Below are 25540 nucleotides of genomic sequence, written 5' to 3'. Positions count from 1 at the left end.
ACTATCCCACCCCACCCCCCCATACACACAATCTACTTGACAATTTTAAGGCTGTAGGTCACTGCATATAGGTATTAGACTAGCACCTATTTCTTTTGCCTTTGCTGCCATTGAGCTGCCAAGTTTAGATTTCAGAGTTTGCACTGGCAGTGGAGTGTTTGCGTAGGTATTTCTCAAAGCCACCGCCTGGCAGTTATTTAAAGAGCAGCCAGGCAAGCTTGTCACACTAGGAAGAAGCAGCTGGGAGGGTCTGTGTGCAGTGCAGGCACAAGGTACACACTCAAATGTTAGAGCAGAACTGTTTGGAGTAAGTGGAATCCAGGAGGCCTGGCTACTTTTCTTCCCATTCAACTGTCACCCAGAGCATGCAGCGCCAGAAATTCGTGGTTATGCTTTGTGTCCTCAGTGGCCTTTGCGCAGAGGTTGGGCTGTGCTAGGGTATTTGAAGCATCTTTGTTTTGGCTGTTGGAGAAGCAGGAACAGGTGCGTGCACTTCATTGAGGGGCCGAGGCCGCCAGGGGGCGCAGGTGGCAGGGGTGGTGCGGTTAAATTTAATTTACCAGAACAAGATCTAGTCCAGGGAATTACAGCATTAGAGTGGGCCTGAGGAGGGGTACAGGGCCGTGAAGACACAGGGAATAAAACGATGAAGGGATCCTGTCCAGTCTCCCCGCAGCCTCCTCCTCCCCAGACAGCATAAGGGCCAGGGGCTGATGTTTGCAGAGGTGAGTAGCTGGGACCCCGGCTCGTGCTAGCCTTAGTTCCCCACTCAACTCCTGGGGCATCCTCCCACCACTGATCTTCCTTGGCTCGTGGGACCAGCACAAGACCTGGTGACTCTCGGGCCAGGGTGTAGGGCATCGCTGAGAACACGGTGCAAGCCCTCCCCTCGCCGCCCACAGGCGAAGACGGCCCCTGCGCCCCCACGCTGGCGTGTCCCTTGCCGGCTGGGCCCCCTGCCCGGCGGCCTCGGACTTAACGGTTGGTGCAGAGGTGGCCGTAACCCATCTCCTGACCTGCTCCTCCCGAGGTCCAGCCCTTCTTGCCACCCCGAGCCCCCATCCCCCACCCAAGGAAAGCGATTATTCCGGCCACTGAGCGGCCCCGAGCCGGGCCCTCTGGCGCCTTCTTTGCTGATCCCGACACCGAGGAGCCCAAATGGCCCGGGAAAATGCCGTTCCCCTCTTCCTACTTCAGCAAGGCCGCCCAGGTTAGGTTCTCAGCTGGTTAGTCGGGCCAGAGCCCAGCCGTTTACAGTGTGGGGGTGCAGGTGGCCCCTGTACACCGGGGAATTCCCAAACTTCCCTCCCTTCCATTCTCCTCCCACCCAGCCCGCGGAAGGAGAAGCTGTGTGTGCACTGTGACTGGCAGGACCCGTCTCTTTTCCTGCCCCAGGAGGCTGTGAGCGCACCCGGCTCACCCGACCCCACCCTACGTGCTGACCAGGTCAAGGCCACAGGATCCGCGAGCTCGAGGAGGGTCACCCGTGCGCCACGCCCGGGAGGACAGCGACCTCTCCGCCCCTTCGAATGCCCCGCCCCCTGTCCCTGACGGTCCCCACCCCATCACCGGCGCGTATACACACTTGGGCTAGAGCTGCCCTCGGTGTCAGTGGACCGGCTCCTGGGCCCTCTTGGCTCTCGTGCGGCCTCGGTACCTGACTGTCACTGTGTCCCAGAGCCAGCGCCCCTGACCATCGGGGCCAGGGACGGCCATGGTGTCCCTCCCAGGGTCTCCTGCGACCAACCTGCTGCAGGTTTTGTTCCTGGGGCTGAGTATCTTTGGTGAGTTAAACCTGGAACCAGGAGGGGAATTGAGATGGGAGATGGGGTGACTTCTCAGCCTGGTGAGGAACTTGGTGGGACCGGCCTCCGGCCTCTGACTCTTATTCTGCCCACTCAGGGCATCACTGTTGGTGCTGACTATCCCCACTGTTTGGGGACAGCTCCCACTTCAGGTTCAGGGTATGTGTGGTGGGGAAGAGGGTTAGGGCATCTTCAGGATAGACCTCTGGATTGACTTCGTGGAACCGTTCCTCACCCCCACTCCCTCCCACCACCCAGCAGAGCCGGATGAGCTGAGCTGCTAGATGAGACACTGGCTAAAGAGCTTAAGGACTTAACTCCAGCTCCTCTCCTGCCCCCACCCCACACACAAGCTGACGCACCAGAGCCCCCCCCCCCCGGGAATTCCCTTGTCCCAGGCTAGACCCTGGCACTTCATTTCAATTCCCTAGATCAGATACTCCCTCTGGCCCCCTCCTCCTGCTTCCTGCCCTGGGAATCAAGGGAGGTGCCCGAAAGCATGACCGTGGGGTCATTTGGGATACAGGAAATGGGGGAGGGGCTTAAATGCCTAAAGGAACAAAATTGTGCCCCCCCCCATAAGTCCACCACCCTCCTTGGTTCCCAGAGGAAAAGACATAGAAAATAGAGAGGAGAGCCTCAGAGTCAAGAGTCCTTGGTTCGAGTGCTTGAGGAGTGTTGGACGCTTCCAGGAGTGCCCAGGAGCTCAGGATTGGCCTCACTGGGGAGAGAAGAACCCAGTAGAAATGAAGCCTGTTCCACTGCTGCCTCCCAGACTTTCTTGCCATTCCTCTTCAGGGATCCCCAGTGGGGGTGAAGGGTGGGTTAACGGAAGTCAGTCTGAACTCGATTTCTTTCAGCTGCCAGTGCAAGTAAGGCTAGGAAAGATGTAGAGTGAGATTCAGCAGTGATGGGGACTGAGGTGGGGACCACCAAACTCTCACCTTTGTCCCTTTTAGCTTGGTCTGTGCTGTAAGAATTTCAGGGCATGAAGTATTAAGGGCTCGCAGACAAAGTGGGGCTCAAGAGCAGCTCACCAGACACCAAAGCCTGGACAGCTTCCTGCCCGTTTAGGCTTGGTGGCCTGTTCCAGGGTATCTCAACTTCTCAGCCACTCCCCAACTTCAACCTCAGCACCCCTTTTTCTTCTGCATTCTGCCTCCAAATCCCTCAACCCCCTTCCTGCTGGGAGTCTCCGAAGCAAGGTATAAAAATGCAACTTGGCTGCCTGGGCATCTCTGCAACTCTCCTGCAACTCCCCCCACACACCCCTTTTAAAATTCTGGGCCTCGGTTATCTTTTTTTTTTCTTTTAATTTAAGTGAGAGAAGGGGAGATAGACTCCCACAGGTGCCCCGATTGGGATCCACCCTGCAACCTTCCTCTAGGGCTGATGCTCAGAATCCCAACCTAGATATTTTTAATGCCTGAGGCAGTGGCTCCACAAAGCCAACCTTAGTGCCCAGGGCCAGTGCGCTGGAATCAACCAAACCATGGTTCCTGGAGGGGAAGAGAGAGAGAAAGAAGGAGGAGAGGTGGAGAAGTAGATGGTCACTTCTCCTGTATGTCCTGACCAGGAATCAAACCTGGGACTTTCTTACACGGGCCGATGCTCTACCACTGACCCAACCTACCAGGGCTGAGCCTGTTTTCATAGTGACAGCCTGTTTTCATAGGCTCAACGTCTAGCTGGTGGCTAGTGGCTGGGTGATTGCCGAGCTCCTGGTTATGCAAGGGTTAAATGGAGCTGAGGACCAAGGCTCTGGGGCTGACACTGGCTCTGCCCACTAGGGCTCTCTACAAGGCTCTTGTATTCTTGGAGGCTCTTGTATTCTTCATTTCTCCGTGGCCCAGCTCTGCTGCCCCTGGGGCGTGAGAAGCCCGCAGGGGGAATTTCTCAGAGAAAGAGGGAGACTAAAAATAGTAGCCCTGTGGAACAGGCCCATTTTCACTCTCCTCTGATCCTTGCTCCCTTGCTCTGGGGTAGGTCAGAGGGTCCCTTTCTTGGGCTGTTCTTGTCTCCTTCCCCCAAACCCAACCACCCCCTTCTCTTCTGATGGCGTTGTGGACCCTGAGAGTAAAAAGGGACCAAGAGCTGGGGACTTCTGCTCCAGAAGACACCAAGGACTTAAGGGGAAAGCCTCATGTCTCTTCAGCTCCTGGTTTCTGATGGGGGGGGGGGGGGGTAAGACAGGGAGCATTTTCCCAGAAGTGTGACCATTACTGTTCTCTTAACCCCCCTCTACCTTTACCTCTTTCAAAGTGAAATTACCCATGGGGATCTGGGGGATGCCACTGAGGGTTCTACTGAGGGTTTCCCATGCCTGGCCTCCGGGAGCCTTGCTGAAAGGCCGGGGAAGAGGCCCCGCCCGAGATGGGGAGAGGTGAAAGGATGTTGTTCCTAGGGGTTTCGGGCTCCTTGAGGCAGTGGTTGTTTCCGCTTAAAGGGCCTCGGGTTTAACGCCCCACCCACCACATTCCCTGTCATTGTCTTCTAGCTTATCGCTAGGCACAAGTTTCCTGCCTGGCCCGCCGGAACCCGCCAGGAAATGGGAAGGGGGTGCTGAGAAGGCTAAGGAATAGGTGTGGGGTTCAGTAAAGACGCACAGCAGGAAGCAGTGGGGGTGGCGCGCGTCCTGGCCTGTGGGCTTCTGACCTGAGAGGCCTTCAACTCGATGCCCGAAGAGCACAGAACCGGCCAGTCTACAGCCTCTGGGCTTCTGTCTGCGCCTTGGCTTCCTGGTCACCACGCGGAGGTGGCAGTGCAGAATGTGGAAGCCTAAGGCGGCCAGCATCCTCAGGCCGGGCGGGGTAGGAGCCCGAGGATATCTCCCTCATTGGCTAGGACTTGGCTAACTCATTGCCTTTCCGAAGGGCAGAAAGTTAGTGTCTTGGACGCCAAGGTACAACATCTATTAGATAGTCCCCTCCTTGAAATCACCACCCCATTCCACCTCCTGGATGCCGAACTCATGCAGTCGCAACTTTGTACTTGAGTTTTGGGGACCTTCTTTCTTGCTCCTGCTCTACCGTGTTTACCCAAGATCTCAGAGGATCCGCCCAGATCCCCTGGACCCCAAAACGACCCATGGGAGTCTTCTGGGTCCTAACTCTCCTCTTTCCTAGGGAGAGCACAGCAGTCACTGGGCCACTCCAGTCTCTGCTCTGGGGTGTTCAGCAGGAGCCTCGGGTTACTCCGTAACCGGAGGCCCTCCCAACCCTGCCACCCCTCTGGTCAAGAACGCTGGGGCGAGGAACGCTCTGATCCTGACCAGCCTCATCACTTCGCTCCCGCCTGGGGGAATTAGGGGAACAAGTGGGCTAAGCAGAATGTAGATAAAAGTATTAAACCCGCCCTTGCTCTTGGATGTCTTCCCCTCGTCGCTGGAAATCTGTACCTCTGGATACAAATAAATGGCACATAATTGTGTCCCCTCTCTGCGCTACAAACCGAAAGGCTGAGTTTTCAGTGAATAAGCGCGGATGACGTTGAAGACAGGCACTAGGTTAGGGTCTCACGGTGGTCTTCCAGCCTCCATGGGCGGACCTGTGAGGTCGTCCTTCCTGCTGGCGGAACTTCCTGGCCCTCTCCTCTACCGAGAGGGTCTGCACTCACGCCTCCTCTTTTCTCTTCCTCAGCGCCGGGTACGTGCGCCCAGCTCCAGCTGCACGTGCCTGCCGGCCTCACTAGGCTGCAAGCGGTGGAGGGAGCGGAAGTGGTTCTCCCGGCGTGGTACACCTTTCACGGGGAGGTGGCTTCGGCCCCACCACAGGAGGTGCTCACCTTGATGTGGTTCTTGGAACAGAAAGGGAAGGATTTGAAACAGGTGAGGGAGGGGCGCTTCTTAGCTTTGCCCAGTCGGGGGCAGGGGAGGGGGGCAGAGGAGGAGGAAAGAGATGGTCCCTAGGAAGGAGGTGTGGAGGTGATGGGCCAGAGAATGGGGGCACAGGAAAAAGTTCCTGGAATAAAAGGTTCTCCTCCCGAGTTTAATTTTGTTCCAGTCTTGGAGGCATCGGAAAAGAATTCTTTTTTTCCCAATTTCCACCAGAAACCTAGCACTCAAAACCCTGCTAAGTGAAGAGGCACTTATCTTACGTTGCTATGGGGGTGGGGAAGGGGAAGCAAGGATTGGTGGGGTTAATGGCAAGAGTTAGGGCAAATATTATGTAAGTGTTTTGGGGTTTTCTTGGTGTGTTTTTTTTTAAGTGAGAAGAAGGGAGATAGTGAGACAGACTCCCGCATTCATCCCGACCAGGATCCACCTGGCAACCCCCATCTGGGGCCAATGCTCAATTATCCAAGCCATTTTTAGCACTTGAGGCTGATCCAGTGGGACCAACAGAGTTATCCTCAGCGCCTGGGTCTACGCTGGAACCAATTGAGCCACTGGCTGCAAGAGGGGAAGAGAGAGAGTAGAGGGAGAGGGACAGGGAGAGAAGCATATGGTCACTTCTCATGTGTGCCCTAACTGGGAATCAAACCCAGGACGTCCATACACCTGGCAGACACTCTATCCACTGAGCCAACCAGCCAGGGCTGCAAATTTTTAAAATTGAGTATCAACCTGTTTTCATATTCTCTGTGCTTTGGACAGTCACAGGCCACTGCCTGTTATACCCACCTTGAGAAGCAGGGGGCAGTCTCACAATCTCCCTTCTAGCCTCTTTTCCGACATCACACCTAAAGTTAGCAGAGGCAGATTCACTCAAAGGCCAAGGACACTCAATTTTCAAAGGCCCTTATTTGCATGGGTCCTTCCAAAGCCCTAGAAAGCACCTTCAAGAGGTCATTTGATAAATAAGAGTATGGAAGAAACTTAGATTGCAGGGGTAGATCTAGATTTCATAGGGCCTTAACTTATACATTTGGTGTGGGCAGGGGTCATCTCAAGACAAAATATCTCCTTAAATCTTGAATTTACTGCCATCTATGTTTCTTTCATACATAACCCATATTAACATGATCTCTCTCCCATTTGGCCACCTTTCCAAATACCCCAAGTGGAAAGTGAAGAGACAATATATAGGGGTTCAAGAAGCATTCCGGTGAAGAGGACCTGGGGTGGTGAGAGGGTGGCTAGGGAGACGGTGAATGGGGAGCTGGTGCAGGTTAGAGGGGATGGTGCAGGTGAGGGCATTTGAGGTTTGACAGCTTGGGGGAGGGAGACTGGCTGAACCTGTGGGCACAGTGCAGGCACGTTATAATGGGGAGGTGTTATGCCCACACCAGGTGTTGGCATACATCAATGAGGCCACATCCAGCCTACCTGGAGTATCCCTGGTCTACTCCATGCCCTCCCGGAATGTGTCCCTGCGGCTGCAGAGCCTCCAGGAGAAAGACTCCGGGTCCTACCGCTGTTCTGTGAATGTGCAAGACCGTCATGGTGTAAACATGGGCCACAGCAGCAAAACTTTAGAACTCGATGTGTTGGGTAAGTGAGAACCACACACTTTCCAATACCTCCACCATCACCATGAAAGGTCAGGCAGGTCTCTCTCCCAAATGGCTGAGTGTAAACATTGGAGGAGGGGTCAATAGAGTGACACAGGGTATGTGTGTGTGTATGTCTGCTGGTCTCTTGGGTGTAAGCTATTAACTTGTCTCCCCTCCCCCAGTTCCTCCAGCTCCTCCATCTTGCCATCTCCTGGGTGTGCCCCGTGTGGGGACCAACGTGACTCTGAGCTGCCGGTCCCCGAGGAGTAAACCGGCTGCTCAGTACCAGTGGGAGCGACCACCCCCATCTTCCCAGGTTTTCTTTGCACCAGTCTTAGGTGAGGGACGTCGACTGTGGCTGAGGTAGGGGGGAGGTGAGAGGTACCAGAGGGACTGGGGTGAAAGGGGAGGCAGAGCTGAGAAGTACTGGGGAGGAGGTGGGGGTGGGGGGTGGAGAAAGAGGGCCTACCAGGTGCAAGCTGTGTTGGGTGCTTTCATGTGTTTTTAACCATGATACTAAAGAGACTCTAGAGCTAGACATCTGCCTACATTGAAATTCTAGCTCTGCTGCTCACTAGCTGTGTGACTTGGTGCTTCCATTTCCTCATTTTTAAAAAGTGTATTAGTAGCTCTGATTCGAACACACCAGCCTGAAAGTCATTTTGGGGCAATTAGGATTTTTTTTTCATTTTTAGTATGATATAATTGATGAAACATTTTACAGAATTATTAATTATCAGGTATGGCAATGGTATTGTGGTTATGTGGGAGTGTCCTTAATTTTTGGAGATTTATGCGGAAATATTTATTTTAAAATGTCTTAGGAAATAAGTATAGCAAAATGTTAGCAGTTGTTGAATCTAGGTGGTAGGACTTTCCTTGGGATCTTGTTGATAAGCTCATGCTCAAGCCAGATCAGCCAGGGCTCAAGCCGGTGACCTTAGGGTTTTGAACCTGGGACCTCAGTGTTCCAGGTCAATGCTCTATCCACTGCACCACCACCAGTTTTTGACCATTTTATAATAAATTTACTATTTTTTTTACATAGTTTTTACCTCATAAGTTTGTTTTGAAACTTTTATGAGTTAGTATATGTAAAGAGCTTAGTCTTTGGTATACAAGAAGCCAGTAAACTATAACTGTTATAATTATTATGTCATATAATTTTTTCAACACTATCCAGAAGGTGGTATTACCTCATTTTACAGATGATGAAATTAGGACACAAGGATATCAAGTAACTTGCTTAAAGTTACATGGTCTATTCTGGCACCTAAGTTTTCTCATTTCTAGCCTAATGTTCTTTCTCTCACACTACTCTGCCATTTAGGAATAAAAGTGAAAACGATGTTTTGGTTTTGAGGACATCATTTCTCCTTTAGCCTCCTTTCAGAATCAGTTGGGGACCCTGGCTGTGGAAGTGGAGAGGAATATTGAGCTAGCAGTTCTGCAACAGGGAGCAGAACCCAGTGCTCCCCATCACACCTCTCCCTCCGTCAGGAAACAGAAAGCAAGCTTCCCAGTGTCAGAGAGGACATTCCACAGGAGGGGCAGGCTTTTGTGTTTTTAATGGGAAATAGAGTCCCTGGCCTGATGGCTAAATTGTGTCCACAGATGCCATCCGTGGGTCTTTAAGCCTCAAAAACCTTTCCACGTCTATGTCTGGAGTCTATATCTGCAAGGCCCACAATGAAGTGGGCAGTGCCCACTGCAATGTGACCCTGGAAGTGAGCACAGGTCAGTGAGGGGTAAGTGGGGTTAAGGAGATGATTGGTCAGTGATTGGGGTGAGGTTGCAAGAGAGGGGAGGAGGCCTGTCTACAGAGGCATTTCATTGTAACAAGCCAAGGAATTTGTCCTGGTCAAATGTTTGAACAAGTGTTGGTCAGTGACCATTTTCTTCTTGACAGCCACCTCTTAAAAGAGAAAAAGAGAAAATGTGCATGGTGGCAGTGGGGTACCTGGGTCGAAGAGGGGTGGGGAACAGCTGGATGTCACCCTCTGACACCAAGGTTTTCCAGGGCCTGTGGCTGCAGTGGTCGCTGGAGCTGTTGTGGGTACCCTGGTTGGATTGGGACTGATAGCTGGACTGGTCCTCTTGTACCGACGCCAGGGCAAGGCCCCAGAGGAGCTGGCCAATGATATCAAGTAAGTGCCCTCTGGTCCCTGGCCAGATGGGGCTCTCCTAGCTCTCCTTAGAAAGGCTGAAATTCAGACAGTTCTCATCTGATGGGTAGACAGTCTCTGAAATATTATTCCTATAGGTAGATTTTACGGGAGAGTTGAAGTGAGGGAAGGGGAGAGTAAAACAAAGCATGTAGGAACTTTCATCCTTTCAGTTTTTGACCTTATTACTTCTTTGGTAAATAGGGAAGATGCCATCGCTCCTCGGACCCAGATGCCCTGGCCCAAGGGCTCAGACACAATCTCCAAGAATGGGACCCTTTCCTCTGTCACCTTGGCACCAGCCTTTGGTTCCCCCCAAAGCCATCCCAGGCCTGGTGCACTGACGCCCACACCCAGCCCTGGGGGGGTCTCTTCCTCCGCTCTGAACCGCAAGGGTGCTGTCCCCGTGATGGTGCCCGCCCAGAGTCAGGCTGGGTCTCTGGTGTGATGGTCCAGCCATTTGGTGGCAGAGCCATCTGGTTTCTCTCTTTCCTATAGTAATCACTATGGGGTCATCCTGACACAGAGGCCTGAGTCTGGGAGGGTGGCTACCTTCTAGATCTCCAGTCCTCTGCCCCCACCTTTCTTTACTATGGAAAAACTGGGTCTTAGTTAAGACTCAAGCTTCCAGGAGGTAGGAGGAGAAAAGAAAATGGACCTAAGATTATTAAGAGCCTCCTCCCCCTCCTGAGGCCTCCCTGAAACTGCAAGAGAAATACTGTTGAGATTGTCTACCCCCCCCCCAGACCTTGGTGTGGACTGCCAGTCAATGAGTTCTTCTGGCCCCCTTGATCTCTCTATCCGTCCCACTCATACCTAACACCGTCCTTCACTTCCATTCCAGCTCCCTGTGTTAATGTCACCCATCCTGCTGGCTTGGTTGGGTTTTGTTGGGGCAGGGAATAGAGAAGATATTTGTTAAACTAACTTGAAATGTGTGTTTTGAAATGTGTTTTTGTTTTTATTTTACAAATTTCAATAAAGATACATTCTGTTTGTATGGAAAGTGAGTCAAATTACCTTTTCAAAATTAGAATTCCCAGAAGTTGAGGATGATGCAGAGGACCCCTATCCAGGCTGTGTACCCAGGATGGCTTCTCCAGACAGTGGCTGCCCTACTGGCTCAGGATAGCTCTTCTAGAATCTTTAATAGGGTCATTTGCTGCCAGGTGGCATGGGAGAGGCACAAAGAGCTCGAGGATGAGAGGACCCTAACCCGCTCTGAGCAGCAAGAGAATGAAATTGGTGCACTTTCTGCCAGAGCCCAAGTGCTCAGAGCTTGGGTGTATGTGCACTTAATTTCTTGCTTTTTCTTCAAGGATAGGGAAGAGGAATGTGACTGGGTCGCCCCTCATCCAGACCACCAAACCCTTAACAAACACTTTCTCCAAGTCTCAGCCTCTCTGTTCATAAAAAGGAGTGGCTCTGAGAGAAGGGAGGCAGCTGTAGTTTCCATGGAGACTCCTATCTTAGCCAGTGGTGATAAAAGTGTCAGAGAAGGGATCTCAGGGAGAAGATGAGGGGCTTGGAAGGAACAAGTCTCTGAAGAGGTCAGAAAGGGTCTTTGGTGTTGAGCACCAAAGCGGTGATGTCATTTGTCAGCTCACAGGTTGTCAGACCACCTACCTCTGCCTCCAGGACACTCTTTCCTACAGAGTTGCAGTTCTGACCCCTTCCCTTCAAGTGCCCACCCCCATTCTGGTCCTTTCCCCAGAGCCTGACAGCTTCAGACATTGGGGGGAGCAGAACAGAAGAATAGAGTAAAGCTAAAAAGCCTCCAAAACTGGGCATGGAGAGAGGCATTTCCTTACTTGAGGGTGCTGGCCTCTCCCTTTATTTGCTCTGAGATAGTCAGTCTCGTCCCTACCCAGCACCGGGAGACTGCCCTATAGGCACCGCCTTCCTTTCCTGGACCTGGACGGGGACACAAGACCAAAGACAGCAGGACATGGCCATGGCCCGGCTCCTGGGTTCTTTGTTCTGCAGGTCGCTGCTGGGCTTGGTCTACTGGACTGGTGAGGAGGGGACTGGGGCAGCGATGGGGGCTGCGTGAGGCCAGGGAGGGGGTGTCCAGGGCTGGTAGGGCTAGGACTAGGCAAGCAAACCGGCCAGTGAGTTAGGCCTTCCCTGGAGGGTTGAAACACCACAGAACCATTGTTTTCCTCTTCCTGACAAACACACCCTCATACCTGGCCAGTCTCCTCCTTTTACCTACAGAACAGGGCTGTGATGTGTGCCCCTCCCTCCTGGAACTTCAGGTTTTGAGAAAGGAGGAGTTGGGGGGGTAGGGAACGCCCAGCCTCTTAGTGGAAGACAGGTGGGCCCGGCCCCAGACCACCAAGATTTGGAGCCCGGCCCCTGACCCCTCCCCCTCTCAGCCCCTGGCTGTTGGTCTGAGCGCTCCTCCCTGTGCGACCCCAGCCCCTGGGCCGGCAGTGGAGGTGCATGTGCCTGCGGAACCCCTGAGCACGCCGGTGGGGAAGACTGCCGAGCTAGCCTGCAGCTACAGCACGTCGGTGACAGACAACTTCGTCCTGGAATGGAGCTTTGTGCAGCCTGGGAAGCCCATCTCTGCGTCCCTGCCTGTGAGCCGAGGAGGTGGGGGTGCGGGGGAGGGAAGGGCCTTTGTGCTGTAGCCAGCTGGGTAGGCCCCGAGAGGCGGGAACAAGGGGGCCCACCCGGTGAGGGAAAGGAGGTGCCTTGGGAGATCAGCATGGTTGGATGAAAAAATAAGTGGACCTTTTCTAGATCCTAGGACAGTAATCTGCAGTCACAGATCACAGAGATGGTTTTGAATACCCATATGCCACTCCCCTGTGTTAGTGCAGTCCCAGCTTCAGTTAATAAACGCTATTAATTGACACTCAGATGTTGTGATTGAAAGTAGGATAAAATGCTGTCCCTTCCAGGAATATTTGTATCCCTCCCCCCAAATTGAGGGCCATACTTAGCTGAAAGCAATGAATATAGTACATTTAGCACCTGGGAAGGACTGGTAACTGGGGAGATAGGGTTCTGCCTGCAGAGTGACAGCTTCATTGGCTGATATAAGGGAGGGACCTTTCAAGAAAAAACTGTAGAGAGTTGATGCCAAGCAAGAAAAGGAGCATAAGTATGTGTTCTGCTTCTCCTCAGATCCTGTATTTCACTAATGGACATTTGTATCCAACTGGTTCTAAGGCAAAGCGGGCCAGTCTGTTTCAGAACCCTCCCACAGGAGGAGTGGCCACCCTGAAACTAACTGATGTCCACCCCTCAGATACTGGAACCTACATCTGTCATGTTAATAACCCGCCAGATTTCTACACCAACGGGTTGGGGCTAATCAACCTTACAGTGTTGGGTAAGACAGACTGGGGACCCACAAACTCTGAAAGATTACGCTGGCCCTGCTAAATGTTCCCCCCACCATATCCTGATTTCCAGCCAAGCACACAACTACACTGAGGACCCCAAAGGAAGGTACCTCCTTCCTAAAGCCTTCTAATCCAGCCTATCATATTCCTGCCCCACCCTCCACAAAGAGTACTCCTCCCTCAGTCCCTAGTAACAAAGGTCCCACATACAGGGTCTGAGTCATGCCCCCAACAGCTCCATTTTTTTATAACCTCCCATTCATAGCTCAGACTCAGTCCCTCCCCAGGTCAGTGGCAGAGAAGGGGGATGATCATTGAAGGCACAAGGGCCCCTATCACCAAGAACCAACTTTGTGTCCAGAGCTTCTGCTTGGAGATGAGCAAACAGAAGAAATTACTAAAGGGGCTGGGGATGTTTAGATGGAAAAGAGAAGACTTAGGAGGTAGTGAATGGCAGCTACTTTTAGAAATCTGAAGAGCTATCCTGTGGAGGAGAGAGTTTTCATTTCTTTGTGGGTCCAGAGGGCAGGAATTGGTACTGATGGGTGGATATTATATTAACACCAATTTGGGCTCAACATGAGATTTTTCTAACAATCAGAATTTCCAATAGTACAAATCATTTCCTGGGGATGCAGTGGTATGTGAACAAAAGTGGACCAGTTTGGTTGGAGTACTGAAGCAGGGAATCTAGCACTTAATGAGAGTAGGGTTAGATCACTAAGATTCTTTCTGTGATTTTTGCAGTACCTCCCAGTAGTCCCTTGTGCAGTCAGACTGGTCAAATCTCTCTGGGGGGCTCTGCTACACTGAGGTGCAGCTCTTCCAGCGGAGCCCCTAGGCCAGTATACAACTGGGTTCACCTTGGATCTTCTCCTACACCTTCTCCTGGTAGTATGGTGCAAGGTAAGGACCAAGACATCAAGAAAGAGGGGACTTGGGAAAATCTGGTGTCTAAACTACACACACACACAATACCAGCTCCATGCCTTTGGGTATGAGACAAATGCTATACCTTTTCCCTGCATCTTTCTTGGTTCATGAATTTATCCCTACTGTCTGTCTTCCTGAACAGTCTGTGACTGCATGATCCCAGAAGCATTTCTCAAGCTAAATATACTCCTGATATCCTGGAAAGAGTGGGGAGCAGGGACATTCTGTGATTCCCTCATCTGTTTTGGAGGGATTTCTTAAAGGTCATGGCTCATTTTCAGACTTCATAGAAGAGAAACTGAGGCAGAGTAGCATGACTGTCTTGAATCATTTAGCTAGTTTCTCTGGAGGAACCATATAGCTGGCTAGGAGCCTTGGCTTGGCCTCTTCATGCTAGCTCCAGGACCTGTCTCTCCTCCCAGAGCCTCCATATCACCTCCTAGTGTGTGCTTTGCCTTCTCAAGGAAAGGCAAGTAATTTAGAAAAGCCCTTGGTCAGCTTAAAGCCATTCCAGAGAATATAGTTTCTAGTGATGAAGTTTTTTTTCCCCCCACCTGGAGCCTGATATTTAATGAGCACCCCAACCCAATTCCATCGCCAGTTTTTGAACCCTTCATGTACATGCAGTCTCCCTCCTCCCCGGAAAGATCAGCTGTCTAGGGTGGAAAGAGCACAGAAGTTGCAGTGGCTTTGGCACTTCCTCTCTGGGTCACTTCAGACAATTATTTACCTTCTTTGAGCAAGTTTCCCACTAGTAAAATGAGGTTAATCCCTTTCTGAAAGGATGATTATAAGGATAAAAAGAAAAATGCTTTTGTCATAGTGGGTGCTCACTGTGAGTCAAATGAGTGATGGAACATTTCCTCTTTACCCTCTAGATGACGTGTCTGGTCAGCTCATTCTCAATAATCTCTCCTTGGCCTCCTCCGGCACCTACCGCTGTGTGGCCACCAACCAGATGGGCAGTGCATCCTGTGAGCTGACCTTCTCTGTGACTGGTAGGGACGCTGGGCAGAGGTCAGGCTGCTCAGCCCTGAAATTTGGTGGTGGGGGTGGCAGTATAGCTCATGTATTTGAGTGTATGAGCAAGGTGTATAGGTGAAGGGGTTGGCCCATAAGCTACCCTCACCCTCCTCATAATTAAAAGAATTTTCAGGTTTTAAGGCCTTTTCATATACATCAACAGGATGTGGCTGCCAGGAATTAGATGTGCCCTGAGCACTCAGCTGGGTGTGGGGCTGTATGAAATTGTCTGAGGAGGGGTTAAGGAGGGTCTGCAGCTCTGAGGATCCTGTGTATCCTTAGACCCTTCCAAAGGCCGAGTGGCCGGGGCTGTGATCGGGGTGCTCCTGGGTGTGCTGTTCCTGTCCATTGCTGTGTTCTGCTTAATAAGATTCCAGAAAGAGAGAAGGAAGAGGCCTAAGGAGACATACAAGGGTAGTGACCTTAGGTAAGCGAAGGGTTGGGGGAAGTGCAGAGAGGGAGGAAAGGGCTTGGATTAAAGGTAGATGATGTCAAACCTCAAATTGTGGCATCTTTAGGGTGTTTGGGGGTAAGAAGTGCTGCTCAGCCCTGGGATTTGGTGGTGAGAGTGGCAGTATAGCTCATGTATTTGAGTGTATGAGCAAGGTGTATAGGTGAAGGGGTTGGCCCATAAGCTACCCTCACCCTCCTCATAATTAAAAAAATTTTCAGGTTTTAAGGCCTTTTCATATACATCAACAGGATGTGGCTGCCAGGAATTAGATGTGCCCTGAGCACACAGCTGGGTGTGGGGCACCATGGAGAGGAGAGATAAAAGCTACCTGTCATCTGCTGTCAATTGTGGAGTCCAAAATATGGACCAAAGCAGTATTTCTCCAAGTTTGTTCCTTCCATTTACCTGATCGGAAATTACAGGAAGCTTGTTAACATTCAGATTCAGGCCACTTCCTACCCCTTTGAAGTAGAGAGAAAGGGGGGGGGGGGGGTGTGTGTGTGTGTGTGTGTGTGTGTGTGTGTGTGTGTGTGTGTGTGTTGGGGAGTGGTGGGGCCTGGAATCTTCCTTTCAACCAAAGTTCCACAGATTCTTCCCTGGGTTGGGGGTGGGAGAGAAGGGGTGTCCTCTGAGGGGTGAGTACAGCTTTCACTAAGAATGAGTTTATATTTATCAGAGAAGATGCCATCGCTCCTGGGATTTCTGAACAAACTTCTCTGAGGGCTGATTCTAGCAATGGGCTCCTGGAGAAGTCCCCCTCTGCCAGCACTGTGAAGACCAACAATTCGAAGCTACCTATGGTTGTCTGATTTCTCTCCCCATTGCTGAGGGGGTATATCAACAATTAAAGCTTCTGGGTACAATGTTGTCTTCCTCTTCTTTCTGCTGACATAGTAAATTCCCCTCGGCGGCTCAAGAAGTATTATTACCAGTTAGGGAAGGAATGGGCTTAAAGTCCCAGAGGTGATGCTGTGGGCGAGAAGTTTGGTTGGTTCCAAAGGGTAAGTTTTAACCGAGGTCCCTCGCCCCTTTCCCCCTCCTACCTCCTTTTTGGTTTGGTCAAAGGAGACTTGTTCAAGTTTTGAGCAGTGGCTTTGTGCACCCAAGCACTCTCCCCTCTGGCACCCTCAGAACTCGGACATTCCTGTTTATTGTTCACATTCCAACCCAGCACAGTCACATGCATACACGGAGATAGAAAACCTTCCGGCCACAGCCCCAGGAGCCCGTCGGGGGCGGAGCCAGTAGGGCGGGGGCTGGGCCACAACAGACTCCTCCCACCGAGCCCGCCAATCCCCCTGGCTCCCACCCGGCTTGGCGTCAGCAAAAACAAGAAGAGAGCTGGTGGAGAGGTGGCTCTCCGGGTGGGGTGCGCAAGGATGAGGAGAGGACCAAATCAGGCAGGCTTGGAGTGAGGTGTGAAATAGGGACTTCCCATCAGAGCAAGGTGTATCCGACACCATAAAAACTCTCTTCCCCTCTCTCCTGGCCCCAGATCCAAAGTTCTGGTGCTAGGCAAGGGCTAGAACAGCACAGAAACGAAAGGTGCCCCCTTTAGCTGCGCACCGAACGAAAGGGCTTTTTGAGTGTCCCGGGGCAACAACAGAGGGTATGGCGCCCTCTGCGGTGCACCCAGGGGAGCACACGGAGACTGCGGAGGCGAAACTGCATGCTTGTGCGGGGGAGACACCGGCAAGAAGCAAAGAATGACCATTGGGGAGTGCGAGGTTTGGGGCTAGGGTGGGGAAGAAGGGCGAATGGGGCCATACTAGAATGGAGAACCAAATGAAAGGGCACGGACTTAGCTACTTCTCGACGGAGCCCGGCTGAGACAGGGTCTCTGGGGACGTAGGGAGGCTTCTGAAGCTGGCAGGTTGGTGGGAAGGAGAGGGTCACAAACACTGCAGGGAAGTCTTGTCACTGCGAAGGGGACGCGGCATTCATCTCTCCTTGGGAACTGAGGACAGAAAAAGTCTGAGCACCTGCCCTCTCTGGTACTTCCTCTCCCTATTGCTAGACCCGGACACCAGGGCGGGAGCGCCATGGGGCCCCAAGGCACCCTAAACTCCACCCCACCACTACCCCCACACCAAACCACTAAGCTGAACCGAGTCGCTGTCGGTACGTGTGCCTTGCCACAGTGCTCTCAGAGCCCCCGGCCGTTGGTCATGTTACCAAATGGGGTGACTACATATCTGTGTTGGTCCAGGTATTACCGTCGTATCCTCGGGCGTCTTGATGTATCAGAAACCTGGCAGTCGCAGTGTTATTTTCCCTCGCAGGAGGGGTGAGGGCGGGCAGAGGGAGGGGGTGGGGACTGGGTTCTTTCCTCCCTCCCACTCAGGATTCCCACCCCACCGCTTCGAAGTCGTACCATTACCTTCGAAAATGCTCAGTTCTTCGGTCCGGGAGGAGAGGTAAGGAGGCAAAAGGGAGAATGTAGAGAGAACGAGGTGAGCTCTCAGACCCGCAGCGCCCTACTCTCCCCCACCACCTCCAGCTCGGATATCCAGTCCCCCGCCCTCAGCTTCCCAAATCCCTCTCTGCCCTCAGTTTCCCAAATCCCTCTCCTCCCTCAGTCCGCCTTCGGCCTTACTTGCTCATTCTATGGAGGAGCGCACGCTCTCGGCGGGCCCCAAGGCTGAGAAAGGACCCGCTCACCTGGCCTAGTCTCCGCTGGGGCCACTGCCGGAGCCTCCCCGGGCGCCCCCAGCTCCACCAGGCCCTCCAGGCCCCGGGCCCTTTCGGCCGCTCTCTCTGCTCTTGATCTTCTTCCGTGCCATGTGGCCCCGGAAACTCGCCTGGATTTTGGCAGCAGCAGCGTTGGCACCAGGATCGTCCAGCGGGATGTCTAGAATGTCCTCCTCGGGCTTGGAGCAGGCGCTCTCCTGGGGGCGGGGCAGGGGTACTTGTGCGGTGACTGGGCCAAGATTCAGAGAGGGTTGGGTAGGAGTGGAGCCTTGGGGGTTGACAAGGGCGACACAGCAGTGGGAGTGCAGCGAAGGCTAAAGAAGGACTAAGGTAGGGTGGTGCACTGGTGTGTGCGCGCTTGTGTGACCCTCCTCGGAAGCGGCAGTGAAAAAAGGAGGTTCAGATTCAGGAGGACAGAGCTGTGTTCCCTCTTCAGAAAAGAGAAGTGTAGCCAACTATCCCTGAGTGACCCAAGAGCCCATGGCCATCAATCGAGTTGGGAGCTGCAGAGCTGACTGGGGGGAGCGGGGTTGGAGGAACAAAGCGAACAACAGCAGGCACTCCTGGATGCCGCAGCCCCCCACCCCACCCTTCCTCAGAGGTGCCTCCAGCTCGAATCGGGCCCCTTCTAAAGTCAAGATAATAATATTTACCTTTGTGGGTTGTGGGGAAGAATAAATAACACGATATGCATAAAGTTTCTGGCACAATCTAGTTCAATAAATGGCAGATATTACTACAATTCTTTTAAATACGGTTGTCCCTCGCCATATCGCAGTTCACTTTTTGCAGTCTCACTGTATCGCAGATTTTAAAATTGTATGTATCTAATTTTGTATCACAGATTTTTTGCTATATTGTGGGATTTTGCAGTAATAGGTATTTTTATATATTTATTATTTTAATTATTTTTGCAGTAAAATAAGCATAGGAAGTGTTTATAAGTGCGGGAAAGGTTAATAACAGTGTGGGAAAGGCTTATGAGTGTGGGGAGGGTTTATAAAGCCTTAAAAAATATAAATAATAAATATAAGGTCGCTATTTCGCAGATTTTCGCCTATTGCGGGGGGGTCCTGCAACAAACAAGGGACCACTGTAATAAGTTAATGTGAAATAGTTGCTTTTGTAGGCCAAAGGTGGTCATATCACAACAATTTTATGTGGTTCAACCTAATAATAAGCAGACCTACCCCAATACCCCAGGTTTCTGTTCTCCCACAGCTTGCCTGAGCTGAGAGTAGAAAAGGGCAGGGCGCTCACTGATAGATGGTATTGACTTCACAGGCAAGGCTTTGTTTGGCATAGAAAGGGCCGCAGCCCCTGAGCCCTTATGCGCTCACAGTGTTAATGTGGGTTGAGATGCTGATGCAGTCAGAAAGGTGTTTCTCCTTTGATTTAAGCCTCTGACATCTAGGAATTTGTCCTTATTTTTTGGTTTGAGGTCTTCCACTACTTTTACTATGTTTTGCTTCCTGGGCATGAGATGACCAAGGTCTCACATAGTCATTCAGTTCTATTCATTTCCTCATCCAATTTCCAAAAGTGGAATGGGTATCAGTGGGGCTTCAGTGATCACCACCTCTACTAGGTTCTGCCCCAGGAGCACAGATTTAAACCTCAGATGTTTACAAACGCCTTCCCTCATGCTTACAAAGGCTGTCTACACTTCCTAGATTTCAAATTTCTTCAGTGTGTGCCCATAATTGAGTTAAGCGCAGTTAAAAGGAGTTACTGAGAGGTCAGCCTGGTTGTGGAGGGCCTGGAACACTTTTTGTCTTTCCCCGGTCTCTGTGGACATCTTATTCTTCACCTATGAACCAAAGTAATGTTTTTTGTTTCTTTGGTTCTCAGAGCTCAAGACTTTCTTGGGATATTGTCAGAAAACTAGGAAACTTCTCCTCAAAAAGACAATGACCAAAAAACCAGTCCCAACCCACCTCTCTTCAGCTGGCAGCTGTGAAGGTTGAGCCAAGGAAGGGGTTTCTTTCCCCAACAACTCAAGACTGACCTGCTGTCACCACGCATCCCAGCTAGAACAACTAGGGTAATTATGTATTTGCCTCTCCTGTACTGTTTGGTGGGCAACTTCTCCTTTTATTTTTAGAGGACATTCATTCCAAATATGCCTACAAATCACTCAGTTTGGCTTTCTGGGCACTGAAGAGTATGGTCAGGGCAGACCAGGGCCTACAGGCAAGGAACCAACATTCTACCCTAATTACTCCTGCAAGCACTGTCTGAGACAAATGACATTCCTTTGCCAGCCTCTTGGATTCTTTGCTCTCTCTTCCCTTTCCACTCACTATGTTGCATACTTTCCTTTCCCCATCATTCTTACCATCTCAGCAATACTGTCTCCCCCAGTACCCACTCATATATAGAAACCTCCATCCATTTTTTTTTCTCTACTTTATAAAATACTGCTAGTAAGGAACTGTGCTTCATTGGAGCCCAAGAACCTCCACTAAGAGCCCATACCTCCTTCCATAACCAAAAATTGCTTTCTGGAGAATAACAAACAGAAGATTGGAATAAGATATGTATCAGGGCTTTTCCAGGGGGTGGGATTGTAGATGATTGACATGTTTCTTTTTTAAACTAATCTTTAGTTTTTACATTTTCTATGATGAACATATTACCTGAATGATGAGTAAAAATAGTAAATATTTAGAGGGGCAGTAAAGTATTTGAATCAGAAAAGGCTATGTTTGAATCCTGCCTCCTTGAACAAACCACTAAATCTTTCTAAACCTCAGGTTATACATCTGTAAAATGAAGAAAATAATATCTACCTCATAGGGCCATTGTGATGATTAAATATAAAGTGTAAGGTACATGTTAAGCATTCACAAGTTGACAACTATTATTGATATTAATATGAGTTAAAATTACGATAACCACATGCCTTGGTCCTAAGTTCTTCCTGCCCCTTGGTATTCAGTTATAAGGAAGTCTCATCTCTTATAATCTGGACTACCCTTTCCTTCCAAACCTCACTCTTTTTTTTATTAAAGGGTAGAAGGTGAGGAACAAACAAATTCATAAGCTCTTGTATCCTAGCTAGATTTACCGAATGGCTGAGAATGCAAGGACTTTGCAGTAGTCTTTCTCCATAGGTAGGGGCTAAAAATCAATAATATAAAAAAATAGCCCTGGCGTGTTAGCTCAGTCAGTTAGACTCTAACATGACTTGGAGCATTACTCCAAAACACCAAGGTTGCTAGTTCAATCCAGGGTTGGGGCACATACGGGAAGCAACCAATGAATGTACAACTAATTGGAACAACAAACGAATGCTTTTCTCTCTCTCTTTTTCCCTTACTCACTGTCTCTCGGAAGGAAGGAAGAAAGGAAGGAAGGAAGGAAGGAAGGAAGGAAGGAAGGAAGGAAGGAAGGAAGGAAGGAAGGAAGAAAGGAAGGAAGGAAGGAAGGAAGAAGAAAAGCCCTAGCCCAGTTGTATAGAGTGCCGTCCCCATACGCCAAGGAACAAGGTTGCCTGCGGGCTGGATCCCTGGTCAGGGCACAATACAAGAATCAACCAATGAATGCCTAAATAAGTGGAGCAAACAAACCGATGTTCTCTCTCTTTCTCTCCTTTCCTCTCTCACTAAAATCAATCAATCAATAATTTTAAAAATAAATAAATTTTACATATGTTGATCACTGTACTCTCTAGTGAGCCAGGCACTTCCACACCAGAGTCCTTTTAACAGCAACCTACTTTGACGTTAGGCACTTGCTCATCCAGGTCTCCGTGGGCGCTGACAAATTGCAGACGCTTCCTTCTCTCGCCAGCAGGGCTCTCTCGCGGTCACCTAGTCCTTTCTGGGGCTAGAGGGCATTGGGGGCGGGGCCAACCCCTACCCAGAACTACAGTGATTAGGCTCTTTGCTGTCCATCATCACTACTAAGCTAACTGATATGAAATTGCTATCCTACCCTGAGCCAAACAAGGCTCCAGTGTCCGGAGGATCATACCATACTACCATACGCCTACCGACGGCGACGGTAGTGGGATGGGGAATAGGGTGGGGGCCAAAGAGCCAGGTTAAAGGGAGTCGCTGCAGCTTCACTAAACGACGGTTTCCAGCGTCTCTCTAGGGGGAAGTTTCTCTTTTCTAACGTGCAGCTTCCATGCTGCAGAGCCCTGCCGAGCTTCCAGTCCAACCCAGACCGCCTGGAGGATGGGCGACCAGACGCCCCCGCGAATGGGTATCATTTTTCCAGGGCTTCCAAGTCCCGCAGGTGCATTCCACCACCCACCACTACGTCTCGAGGGGAAAACATCTATTGCTCCTAGATCTTTGCACCCACTTCCCTCTCTCTCTCAGCCTCCAGGGGGTTCTCAGGAGCCGTTATCATAGACCAAGCAAGGTGCCTGTCCCCCAGGCCCTCTAACTTACGGTGCAGCAGTCCATACTGATGTTGGGGGTCCCCGGCTAGGCGGAGCTGGCGCAGGGAGGGGGTGGGTCTGTGTGATGCCAGGTGGAGACTCCGGGCCAAACACAGAGCGCGGACCCGCGCGGAATCCTCAGCTGCGCTCTCAGGTCCGCTCTCCCGCGCTCAGCTCTGCTCCCGAATGTAACCTGAACCCTGCTATCTAGAAGCCAATCAAGAGCCGTCTAGGACAGGGTGGGCGGGGAAATTGGAGGGATAACCACGCCTCTCCACTCCCGCTCCAACTCCTCCTCCTCCACATTTCCAGCCACTCCTACACACTCATCCTTCCAAACCCAACCCCGCCGCTGAGGCGGCAGGCTGCCAGGTAAATAGAGGCTACCAACATCCCTGGCGCAAATACACTCACATCTGGGCACTACACCCTCCCACCAACATACAGAAAAACGGTGCACTCCTCCCCACTCTTCCACAACCTAGCCAGAGTTCCGAATACGGTTTCCTCTAGTTTCCCTACCCATCAGTTCTCAAAGTAAAGCCCCAAAGACGTGCGGTTAAAAAGTCCCAGCCTGACCAGGTGGTGGGGCAGTGGATAGAGCCTCCACCTAGGACGCTGAAGACCCAGGTTCCAGCCCAGAGATCGCTGGCTTGAGCGTGGAATCATAGATATGAGCACAAAGGTACCTGGCTTGAGCCCAAGGTAACTGGTTTGAGCAAGGTACCGCTGGCTTACATATGAGATCACTGGCTCAGCTGGAGCCCCCTGGTCAAGGCACCTATGAGAAAGCAATCAATGAACAACTAAAGTGCCACAAAAACCAATTGATGCTTTTCATCATCCCTCTCTCTTCTTGTCTGTCTGTCCTTGTCTATCTGATGTTTCTCTCTCTCTCTCTCTCTCTCTTTCTCCTATCTCTCTAAATAAATAAATAAATAAATAAATAAGAGTTCCAACACTTTTGTGGAATGGAGAACGCTACCGTGTCAGTACATAACCAGGTAATGGGCACTCAAACACAAATGCTCACAAGCCCACGTGTCCATATATGATTCTCCCAGTTTCACTAAATGTGCACAACATGAAGACACTACACATACAACCTGAGAAAATAACGATGCATACCATGCACACAGTGTGCAGATAAATGCTGGTGCACACGTGAGCACACATGGGCAATGGCCCTAAGGGAGAGGTTTGTATTACATATCCATTATCTATTTTTCCATCTGTATGTCCTCCAAACAAAGTTTAATGTGCACATTACTAATTTTGTATGTATTTATATATGGATACTGACTTGGGAAAAACATTTTCCTCCCACTTTCCATACCAGAGGTTCCCTAATCTCTTTATCCAATACTTCAGAATAAAAGGAAAACTGGGCCACTCTTTCTCTTGACCCTGGGAAGACAAATATCCTAAATCTCAATACAGGGAAACGTCCCAAGTCATGGCTCTTTGGGTCCATGACAGAGGAAGGATGTGGAGTTGATGAGAGGCTGGAAAGGGGATAGATGGCAGAAGCATCTAGGAGGAGCAGCCACCACTTTTGTGGTCGCCAGCCTTCCCCAACCTGTCAAAGTTCTAAAGCTGGCAGTGTCGCATGTTCTGTGGATGGGGGGGGGGAGGTTATGTCTGAAAAAATTAGAAAGTCTTTCTCAGCTAAGGTCCCACAGGAGGGAAGGAAGAAAAAATTATTTCCACTCAGGCCTGTTGACTGAAGCAGAGCAAAGAGGGGAACATGCTCTGGCGCTCTAGAGGGAGAGGGGATTTGAAAACAGCACTGCAGTGAACCCACAACCACTGGCCAGTCATAGCACTGCTGTCTCATGCTTCCTTCTTACCTAAACGTTTGTGTCATTGACTTCGCTTAACAAAAGGAAAACGAGTGAGAGAGAAATTCCAGTGGCTACTCATTGTGGAAACAGGGTTAGGCAGCTTGGGCCCCCAAGCTGAGCTGGATACTGGCTGGGATTCCAAGGCTCAGGGTATAAGGGTGTCTCTCCCAGCATGTTTGGGACCACCCACCTTGTAACTGAAAATCTGTTCCCCAATCTGTCTCTGGCACATCCTCCATCTTCCACCTCCACCAAATGGCAGAATGTCCCGGGAACTCAGGCTCTTGACTAACTGATGTGCACATCAGGGCCCTTAAATTGTGCCAGTTCCAGTTGGACTTCAACTCCGGAATACAAGGGAGAGAAAAAAAGGAGGAAATTGGAGGCACAGTAGATATCAGGCCTGGACTCTGTGCTTTTCTCTTCCCAAATTAGAATTCGGGATTTAGTGAGTTTGCTGTAAAGTCTCCCAAGTTGCTAGGCAACATCCCTCGGAAGCCTGTGCTACCTCTGGGCCCCCTTCCTGCTGGCCAGAGTTGAAGGGGAGGGGTATCTTTACAACGCGCCATCCTCCAAACTCCCGCACAGTCAGTGCAGCCCTTTTCTCTTATAAAAGACACCTTTGTGTGGGGCGAAGGTGTCTTTCAGCATAGGCATGCCTATATGGGAGACCAGGTAGACAACTGTCAATTTCATCCGCAAAACAGCCATTTCAGCAACAGCCCACTTGAGGCGCCTACGCAGAACTAGCCGCGGAGCTTGCCTTGGGGGATGGGCAGGCTAGGAGGTGAGGGAAAAAGGTAGATGGAGAGGAGGACAGAGACTATAAAGAGAAAGCTGACACTTGCAAATTCAAATATCCAGAGGCAGGAGCAGCAACATGTATGGGCTTATTTAAATGACACACATAGATCCAGGTGCACGGACACACACATTCACAGAGACATGTACTGCGGGCACGTTGCCACACACAGATATCCTAAGACATTCACAGAAGTGGACCCCTCCTCCACCACGAATCAAGGGCACTTCTCGACTAGATGGCCAGGGTTTGTCAGCAAGATGGGCTGGGTGGCACCCTGAGCCCCTGACTCCCAAATGGATGAGCTAGGAAAAGGTATCCAGAGCAGCACGGAAGGCCTGGGTCTGGCTGCATGGAGAAGCCAGCTGCCTCATTCTATGAGCTCTGGGCCTTGGCAGAGCAGTGCCAAATGCCACTCCGCAAGGAGAACTGCTTGGCCTAGGCCCTTGGTGTCGAGTTCAACTTTTGAAACATTACTTATTAATTAGCTGGGCCTGGGCCTGCCATTGTCCTCCTTGACTCTTCACATTTCAAAAACTCTTGGTTTCCACTGCTACTGAGGAAAAGGACTAGAGGCCTGGAAGACAGATGGGCTCTGGAAGGGCCGGATCAGAGAGGGCATTGGACATGTGGGTGGCTGG

General features: G+C 50.9%; 3 protein-coding genes across 5 annotated transcripts; 2 read left to right on the top strand and 1 right to left on the bottom strand.

Moving 5' to 3' along the window:
• The first annotated feature begins 283 nt into the window (after positions 1 to 283).
• Positions 284 to 10409, top strand: ESAM (endothelial cell adhesion molecule). The gene is made up of 8 exons (XM_066259601.1): positions 284 to 483; positions 1332 to 1784; positions 5444 to 5631; positions 7035 to 7236; positions 7421 to 7576; positions 8853 to 8975; positions 9259 to 9385; positions 9608 to 10409. The coding sequence occupies exons 2-8, from the start codon at positions 1715 to 1717 to the stop codon at positions 9849 to 9851; spliced, it is 1110 nt and encodes a 369-aa protein (XP_066115698.1). The 5' UTR covers positions 284 to 483; positions 1332 to 1714; the 3' UTR covers positions 9852 to 10409.
• An 88-nt stretch (positions 10410 to 10497) lies between these two features.
• VSIG2 (V-set and immunoglobulin domain containing 2) lies at positions 10498 to 16031 on the top strand. Of its 3 annotated transcripts, none has more exons than XM_066259602.1 (7): positions 10498 to 11418; positions 11825 to 11988; positions 12539 to 12746; positions 13507 to 13665; positions 14571 to 14690; positions 14998 to 15142; positions 15846 to 16031. In XM_066259602.1, the coding sequence occupies exons 1-7, from the start codon at positions 11352 to 11354 to the stop codon at positions 15976 to 15978; spliced, it is 996 nt and encodes a 331-aa protein (XP_066115699.1). In that variant the 5' UTR covers positions 10498 to 11351; the 3' UTR covers positions 15979 to 16031. The 3 variants fall into 3 exon arrangements, with proteins under 3 accessions (XP_066115699.1, XP_066115700.1, XP_066115701.1); XM_066259603.1 differs by having other exon boundaries at positions 15851 to 16006; XM_066259604.1 differs by lacking the exon at positions 14998 to 15142 and having other exon boundaries at positions 15851 to 16031.
• Positions 16032 to 16301: 270 nt separating this feature from the next.
• NRGN (neurogranin) lies at positions 16302 to 22442 on the bottom strand. The gene is made up of 4 exons (XM_066254986.1): positions 22264 to 22442; positions 17831 to 18057; positions 17550 to 17567; positions 16302 to 17126 (listed from the first exon to the last, which is right to left on the bottom strand). Exons 1-2 carry the CDS (start codon positions 22276 to 22278, stop codon positions 17836 to 17838), a joined length of 237 nt encoding a protein of 78 aa, XP_066111083.1. The 5' UTR covers positions 22279 to 22442; the 3' UTR covers positions 16302 to 17126; positions 17550 to 17567; positions 17831 to 17835.
• Positions 22443 to 25540: the final 3098 nt, after the last annotated feature.

This window comes from Saccopteryx bilineata, chromosome 2 (assembly GCF_036850765.1).
Source record: "Saccopteryx bilineata isolate mSacBil1 chromosome 2, mSacBil1_pri_phased_curated, whole genome shotgun sequence".
Lineage (NCBI taxonomy): Eukaryota > Metazoa > Chordata > Mammalia > Chiroptera > Emballonuridae > Saccopteryx > Saccopteryx bilineata.
Note: the sequence above shows the minus strand (reverse complement) of the source record. Positions and strands in the feature narration are given on the sequence as shown.

Bases quoted from the DNA above. Each gene is read 5' to 3' on its own strand.
- ESAM (XM_066259601.1), top strand. From the start codon at position 1,715: ATGGTGTCCCTCCCAGGGTCTCCTGCGACCAACCTGCTGCAGGTTTTG. The intron at 1,785-5,443 runs GTGAGTTAAACC...TCTCTTCCTCAG, and splicing joins CCTGGGGCTGAGTATCTTTG to CGCCGGGTACGTGCGCCCAG. The intron at 8,976-9,258 runs GTCAGTGAGGGG...AAGGTTTTCCAG, and splicing joins GACCCTGGAAGTGAGCACAG to GGCCTGTGGCTGCAGTGGTC.
- VSIG2 (XM_066259602.1), top strand. From the start codon at position 11,352: ATGGCCATGGCCCGGCTCCTGGGTTCTTTGTTCTGCAGGTCGCTGCTG. The intron at 12,747-13,506 runs GTAAGACAGACT...TGATTTTTGCAG, and splicing joins AATCAACCTTACAGTGTTGG to TACCTCCCAGTAGTCCCTTG. The intron at 15,143-15,845 runs GTAAGCGAAGGG...TATATTTATCAG, and splicing joins TACAAGGGTAGTGACCTTAG to AGAAGATGCCATCGCTCCTG.